Here is an 8,004-nt window from a genome sequence, read left to right as displayed (position 1 = left end):
CTAAAATGGATTCGCACACTGTCCAAGCCTGCAGCAACTTGTTGATGTCCCCGTAAGTCGTGGGTTCCAAACAGTGAAGGATGGATGTGGTGTTTGTAGGTCTCTGCAAACGCTGCGTGTGGAGATGATCAGCAGACTACCTCTGCACTCAGAACTGGCAGCAGATGCACAGCATGCAGGAGCAGAGACAGGGCGGCAGGTGACAGGCAGCTCAGCGGCTGCCTCCCTGGTCTGTTTGCCATACCTGTCTTAGAACTGGCTGAGAAGGAAGAGGCCCTCACAGGAGCCTGACATGGAACCACAGAACATGTGGCATAGATATTAACGTGGGGAGGTGTCTGCCACATTCTGCTCTTTTCCATGTAGAGGGGCTGTACTCAGAATGCCACTGGGCAGAGCCCACTGGCTTGGCTTCCTCAAGCCATAGGAACGTCTCTGGCTGTGACCCAAATAAACACCCAGATGTTCTGTGCAGAACCAGACCAAACACTTTAATAGCAGACGAAAAACTTGATGTAAAATTTGAAAGCGGGGAACAGGCAGTTAGTTAAGCATTGTTGAGCTTTGGTCTCCAATGTTTCTTCCTGGCTGAGCGTTTTCATGAGAAAGTTCTTTTGACAGTCTGTTGCTGTGGGCCCTAGGAGAGTGGAGGGATGCGCACAGGAGCTCACAGGAACTTGAGGGAATGCTGACATCAGCTCAGCTTCTCCAGCCACCAAAGCCCTGGACAGACCTGCAAGAAGTGCAGAAAGGATCAATACACAAGCCTCAAGTTGGGCCTGGAGCTTTCAGTAGCAGGCAGCTGGAGACACCACCACAGAAATGAGGCAAGTGTCTCCAAGCCCTGCTGCCGGGAAGGCCAATCATCTCTTAGCCTCCCGCCCGCCAGCAGCCCTAAACCCAACACCTGCTGCTAACCTGGCCCTTTAGCCTGGCTCTGAAAACAGAAACAGCACATCACACAAGTCCAGCATGGCCGAGTCTTCCCCCACCCTGGGCCTTTTGACTCTCTAAGTGAGGGCAGACCACAGGGCAGACAAGTACTTACGAGTTAGACGATCCAAAGGTGAAGGCTGAAACACAGAAAGGAGGATGTCAGAGACGAGAGTCGAGGGCCTCTCAGCTACACAGACTGTCCTGCTTGGCTCCTGACAAGCCTTCCCCAGCCCTGTTTCTACTAGGTGACTGAGGGTACAGTCAGCTCCTCCTCAGCTCTGGCTGCAGGTAACGGTCTGTGCACTGCTGCCCTGCATCATCTTATGAGGACAACACAAGTGGTTTTCCTTTATTGATAATCAATCTGATTCCTTTCCTTTTGAGAGCAGAAAGGCAGACACTTTAGGTCTGGCTCAGATGCCACACGGGGTTCCGAGCGTCAGTCAGCCTCTGCAGCCCGTTCTGTATTTGTTAAAAAAAAGTCACAACTTTGCTGAGCTCTGTGTGAGGACAACACAGGACACATATATTTGCTCTCTGAAGATGCAGAGCACTGTACAGATACAAGACGTGGGAGGGTCCTACACCCTGGCTTTGACTCAAAGGCCTCATAAGGCTGCCATTTAGTTCTAAAATTCTAACAGAAAGTGAACTCAGTAATTTCTTTGAATTTTTCAGAAATGGCACAATGTTGCCAGTCTACTTAACCAATGTTGTTTTTTTTTTTTCTTTCTTTTTTTTTTGGTCACTTCAGCTTTTAAGACCCTGGCTGAGTGGCCAGGAACACCTATTCCTCTGGGGGAGGAAAGAACACAGCTGTTTACCTCCTGTGCCAGATCCAAACCCAGAGAATCCACTGCTCGGGGTCCCAAAGCCTGAGGTCTGCTGGGACAAGGACCCGAAGGTCGGTGCGTTCTGACTGGCGAGGGTACCGAAGGATGCAGTATTGCCGCTGCTCCCGAACCTGGGTGCGGTGAGAATGGGACAGGGTTGTCATGGTCCTAGTCCTCATGCTGCCCATACCTCACTCACTGTCACCTGCCTTGGATGCACCACACAGGAGCCGTGGTGACAAGCTTGGAATGAGTCAAAAGACTCAGAGGAAATCGGCTTCCAGCCCAGAGTAAGCCTTTACGGTGGCTCTGGGAAGGAAGACATCAGAAATATAGTGTGAGATCCACCCGGGGACCTGAGTTCTTAGCACTGACTAACTCCAGGTCCCTGAGAGCAAACACAACGCTTCCCGCTCTCCTCCCGGACACCTTCACTGAGAGCGACATTCTCATATCTTCACCACCTGCGTGGCCTCATCCCCGCCAGTCCCCCTCTGCCTTGGCTATGATGCTGCTTTGAGGACTCTATGTTGCCTAGGCTGGCCTCAAATCCTCCTCCTGCTTCAGCCTCCTGAGGGCTGGTTTCACAAGCCAGTGCTGTGGAGTCTGGTGATCCCACTCCTATCCTTTGCTGGGATGTGCGTCACCACTCCTGGTCACAGTGGAAGCGCAAGCTAAGGCTTCCTGAGGGCTCAGCACGCCTCCCACTGAGCTGCATGCCCAGCTCTCCGCTCACTTTTTAGTAAGACTGTATGTGTGTGTGATGCGTGTGACACAGAGTGTTGTAGCGGTCATAGGATAACCGTAGAGAATACATCCTTTCCTTCCATCATGGTTTGAGGCAGCAGCTTTCATGGTGAGCGCTTTTACTTCCTAAAGCCTATCGCTGGCCTATCTGCTTTAATGACTTGGTTTACCAAGGGCCCCCTGCATAAGAGATATGAAGACAGGTCATCATATTTCCCTTTCGTGTGTGTGTGAGGACACTTTCCAAGTTATTTCACGCAGAACTGTGTTTCATAAAAATCAATAAATACACGAAGCAACGGAGAAATGATATCATTTTCTCTCTCCTGCTACCTCACCTAGAACAATCCTCATTCAAGGGTTCTCTTCTAGATTTGCTTGACCAAATGGGGTTGAAGATATAACGTAAGACATTTTGAGGGGTTCAGTGGGGGTCCCCAAGAGGTCAGAGAAAGAGGAATTGGTGTTTCTTGGAAGGAGACAGGACAGGCTAAATGCCTAAGTTACAAAGGGAAGCCAGGCAGTCCACGGCCTCATACACCAGGTCCTCTCTGCAGTCACTGCTTCCAGGTGTCCTGCTGTCCCTGTGCTCCTACTCTAGGGCTGACCTGAGATCTCTGTCAGGGTCAGGGTTAAGCTAGCACCAGTGACCAGGCACACAGTTGTTTTCCCAGAGATTGAATGTCTGTGCTGGTAACTTTTACTAGCCCTAGAAAATGTGCCAGTCAGTCATGATTACTAAGATATTCCGTTCTCTCCTCTAACCGCCCATGCGTGTGGGTCAGCCTAAGTGACCTAGATACCTAGATACTATATATATATATATATATATATATATATATATATATATATATATTTTGGTTTTTCGAGACAGGATTCCTCTGTGTAGCCTTGGCTGGCCTCAAACTCAAGAGATCCGCCTGCCTCTGCTTCCCAAGTGCTGGGGTTAAAGGCGTGCGCCACCACTGCCTGGCGCCACCTTATTTTTACAGACAGGGTTTCACTGAGCCCTGGGGCTGAGACTCTGTCTGGCAAGCCCCAGAGACATGCCTCCTCAGTATGGGAACATGCTGTCCTGCTCAGTATGGGAACATGCTGTCCTGCTCAGTATGGGAACATGCTGTCCTGCTCAGTTTTTTATGTGGGTGCTGGGAATTGGACTCAGGTCTTCATGCTTTCGTGGTATTTATTGACTGAACTATCTTCCCAATTCTATTCTTCTTTTTAAAGATTTATTTATTCATTTCATATATGTGAGTACACTATTGCTCTCTTCAGATACACCAGAAGAGGGTGTCAGATCCCATTACAGATGGTTGTGAGCCACCATGTTGTTGCTGGGATTTGAACTCAGGGCCTCTGGAAGAGCAGCCAATGCTCTTAATCAGTGAGCTATCTCTCCAGCCCCCCAGATCTATTTTTAATTCTTTATCATTACTACTTGGCACAGGGTCTTCCTATGTAGCCTATGCTAGCTTCAGAGTCTACAACCCTCCTTCTTCAGCATCCTCAATAGCTTCCTGTTACCCACGTGGAGAAAAGCTAGCACTGCGAATGTGGTGCTGGGGACTCACTTAGGACTGGGAGGGACCCAGTAAGTCCCTACCATGGAGCTACACTTACAACCCTCAAGAGACTTCTCTACTAGTAAAGCAAACAGCTGCTTTCAAGTAACTTAACAAAACCTTAAGATTCCCAGTGTATACAGATGGAGTCCATTCAGAACTGTGCAAAACACAGGCTTAGAGCACTTCTCAACTCTCCCTTCTGGAAGTTCTTTTTAACTGTTGTTCTTGGAGTTTCCCAAGGATAAATAACCAAGATTCCTTAGCCTGTACAAGAAATCTAAGGCGTGCCTGTCCTCTTGCATGCTCTTCCTGAATGCTCTAGCATTCCTCTGTGGAGCCGTGTTTGTTAAGAACATGATCTCTTTCCAGGATAAAGCCGCTGCTGTCTCATGTTCAACACCCATGTTACTCTTCACCTTCAGATCTCTGTCCTGAGCTGAGCACTGAGGATAAGAGTCCATCGGGGCCTATTTTAGGCATCAGCCTCTCCTTCAGATGAGGGACTCTCTGTAGACTTCACCACATATACTTAGTTGAGACGATACAGTGCAGCAAAGGCTACTTCTTGGGGTTCTGGCAATGAGACTAAAATTCTAGGGCTATTAGAAGAAACTCCCCCTTTTTGGTATTTTCATTTTTATTTAATTAATTTTTATTTTATATACATTGTTGTTTTGCCTGCATGTACATTTGTATGAGGGTATCAGATCTTGGAGTTACAGACAATTGTGAGCTGCCATGTGGGTGCTAGGATTTGAACCTGAGTCCCCTGGAAGATTGGTCAGTGCTCTGAACTGCTGAGCCATCTCTCTAGCCCCAGTCATGGGATTTTCTAATGAGGATGTGTGTAGGATGTATATAGAGCAGCTGTTGCCAAGAGAACAGCAGTCTTGAGTGGGGGTTATCCCGGTGGTGTCCTATGTTCTAGGAGTTGTAAGACTAACTGGCACCTCAAGAAAACAATCCTCTTTCTTCAGGACTTTCTAATATAAGGACCACCTGAGAAAAAGACCTGGCTGCAGCTAAGCCTGGTCCAGAGAACAGGGTATTGATGTCCTGCATGCTGTGCACTGACAGCCAGCAATGTTGTGGCCAATGATTTAAGAACCTACTCACAATGTGCCTTGTCCTAGAGAAAAAGACATCTAGCAACGTTTTTGTCTACTTAAAGGCAAGGTTGCCAGGTCACTGTGTGGTTTAGAGAATGTAAGAATGCCAGGCCATGGTGCTTTGGGCTGGCACAAGTTTGTGGTTTTCCCAGGTCCCGCCTGCAGCTTACCCGAATCCGCCTGCGCTGGCAGCCGCAGTACCCTCTCCGAACACTTTGCCTCCCGTCGAGCCCAGAGGGCTTGTAAAGGCTGGGGCTGAACCGAATGCTGGCACCCCTCCAAACCCAGGGGATCCCCCAAAAGTAGGAGGGCTGCCAAACACTGGAGCAGCACCGAAGCCACCTGAGCAAAACAGAGGCAAACAGAACAGGGAGAAAGAAAAGGAGACAGGAAAGAAGGCATCAAGCAGTCAGAAACCAAATCAAAAGAGGAGAAAGGGAGATAGGACGTCAGTAATTCCAACACAAGAAGCCAAAAAGCACAATACCCCAACCTCAATCCCCCAGCCACACTGCTTCCCCCACTAGGAGCAGAGGGTCTGTGGCACTAAGAGATTTGAGCACCCCAGTGCCTCCCCAAGGCAGGTGGAACCTATCTCAAGTCCTGTTGAGAACAAACCACCTTAAACACTGCAGGTCCATTGCAGGTTGCTTTCTAGCCCCATGCTATCTGTGACTCTTCATAGAAACCCCATCCCCAAAGCTAGTGTCTCAACCAGCAGTGGCAGGGTGACAGGCTTTACTGTTTACTAATACACACAGCAGGCTCCTAGTTTCAGGGAAACCCAGCTAATAAAGTTGGAGGTTCAAAGCCCCTTCCCTGGCAGAACCTATGAACTGGGTCAAAACAGAAGCAGGGTGGTGCAGGCTGGCACCCAGCCACATACCTTTTATTTATTTACAGGCAGGTGGCTGTGGGCCTATCACCAATGTCCCTGACTTGCGGCATGACTATAAAGCGCACTGACTCTCATTTTGGATGAAGGCTACAGTATAAATGTGACCAGGTATTAAGATGGCTGTGAGGATGGCCTAAGCGCCCAGATCAGGACTCTAGGCCATTACAGGCAAGACGGAGACAACAGAACTGGGTCAGGTCCAGCACCAGGCAGCCTCCTTGGACTGTTCCTGAGGTATCCCCAAACCTCCAAGATTTGCTCTAGTTCTGAGGTTCAGAAGAGAAGGATAGTGAGGGTATGCTGAGCTCAGATTAGAGGCAGGTTCATTACTGCTGACGGCAAATCTCCTGTTCAAGTGGCGGGTCTGCTTTACTGTCCTCACACCCGCTCCTGCCACCGTGATCAGAAGATCAAATGTAGGGCATGAGAGCAGTCAGGCGAGCAGCGGCTGCTACTTGCAATTGAATTCTGTGTCTATCTTTCACAGGGTTGCACAGCTGAGGAGATATTGCTGTGGCTCGTGTCTGGGTTACCATTCTGTCTTTTAAAACCTTGAGTGAAATTCCAGGCTGTGCTACAGAGACTGGTGGCTTACAAACATAAACAGAATGGAAAAAAAAAGTGCTAAAAAACCATTGTCCTTTAATTATTTAAATTGACTACAGATCGAGTTGCACTTTCTTCCTAGACAGACAAGGTTTTATCTCGCACCTCAATTTCAATATTGTTTAGACTTCTTGCTGGAATGTGAGCGAAAAATGAGAGGTTTTTATGACCCAAAAAATTAACCTGGAGAGGAGCTGGCAGGAGAGCCAGCAAACAGACAGACAGGCAGCCAGGCAGGCACACGTGCAAAAGCAAAACAAACTTGGTGTGTAGCTAAATGAGAGAATGGTTGCTTTGGTGTTAGTTCTGGGGTCAGGCGACTCCCTCCAGTGAGAGAGGAGCTCAGCTGCAGGCCAAGTGTCTGACCAGGCAACCAAAAAGCAGGTTTGCCGGCCAGACACTCCGGTCTCTGGGCCTCCAGGGGCGGTGGCAGCTGCATCAAGGCAGCCCCCACCCTCTCCTGGCTGGCCTGGGCCTTCTTCCAGTGGTTCCAAGTTCTCAGATTACCTTCTCATCTAACTGCAGCATGGGTAGGTGGCAGAGCTGGGATTGGAACCTCTCATGGCCCTGTCATGTGTCCTGCTTTCTAACTGACGAAGAAACGCCTGCAGACCCTGGGCTGGCTGGCAGTGAGGCCTTGGTGAGGTGGTGGCCTCCAACAGTGTTAGCTCTGACACAGTTTTCAAAGGCTCATCCAAAGGCTCTGCCTGAAATCGCTTTTCCAGTGAGGGGCTGATGCTGCGCCTTTGAGCTGGAAGTCTGACTGATTCCCTCACAGGCTCCTGAGCACACGTACTCTCACTGAGTGCACCCCAGCCTTCGGTCCCAGTCCTTCAATCCACCTTCAGGACAGTGCTCCCTGAGCAAGTGGGCAAGCTCAGTGCAGGGCAGACATCCTCCTTTGTCTGCTCAGATGCCTGGGTCCCTGTCAGTCCTCATTCTGGATGCTCACCAAATAGAAAAACCAGAATTAGGAAAACAAATGTCTAGGTGGGAGGTATATTTTTTCTAAGACAGAAAACACATTCACCAGCTTCTCAATTCAAGTCCACCGGGACAATGTGGAACACAGAGTCACACCCCAGAACCCAGAACAGAAGAAGTAAAGGAAACATCAGATGCCTAAAAAGATAGAAAGGCTCAGTGGTTAACAATGTAACGTTTCTCAAGTGTTCGTGCTTATTTGATTTCCTTGTGTACATGTCATGAGCTGTGTGGGAGGCCACTGATCAGGAGCCACCCAGTTTGTTTTTTAAGAAAGGTTGCACCGTCCACCCCTATCCCGTCCACCCCTATCCCCCCCCCCC

General features: G+C 49.2%; 1 protein-coding gene across 3 annotated transcripts in view; it reads right to left on the bottom strand.

Annotated features, from left to right (window-relative positions):
• Positions 1 to 465: 465 nt before the first annotated feature.
• Nup214 (nucleoporin 214) overlaps positions 466 to 8,004 on the bottom strand; it is an 81,356-nt gene continuing 73,817 nt past the window's right edge. For all 3 annotated transcript variants that reach the window (XM_021185394.2, XM_021185404.2, XM_029471045.1), the window contains exons 33-36: positions 5,364 to 5,535; positions 1,761 to 1,900; positions 1,049 to 1,073; positions 466 to 733 (exon numbers count right to left, since the gene is read on the bottom strand). In XM_021185394.2, coding sequence (XP_021041053.1) covers positions 700 to 733; positions 1,049 to 1,073; positions 1,761 to 1,900; positions 5,364 to 5,535 — 371 coding nt within the window. In that variant the 3' untranslated portion in view covers positions 466 to 699. The remainder of the gene's footprint in view (positions 734 to 1,048; positions 1,074 to 1,760; positions 1,901 to 5,363; positions 5,536 to 8,004) is intronic.

This window comes from Mus caroli, chromosome 2, assembly GCF_900094665.2.
Source record: "Mus caroli chromosome 2, CAROLI_EIJ_v1.1, whole genome shotgun sequence".
Classification (NCBI taxonomy): domain Eukaryota; kingdom Metazoa; phylum Chordata; class Mammalia; order Rodentia; family Muridae; genus Mus; species Mus caroli.
The sequence above is the reverse complement of the archived record's forward strand: the minus strand, read 5'-3'. Positions and strand labels throughout refer to the sequence as shown.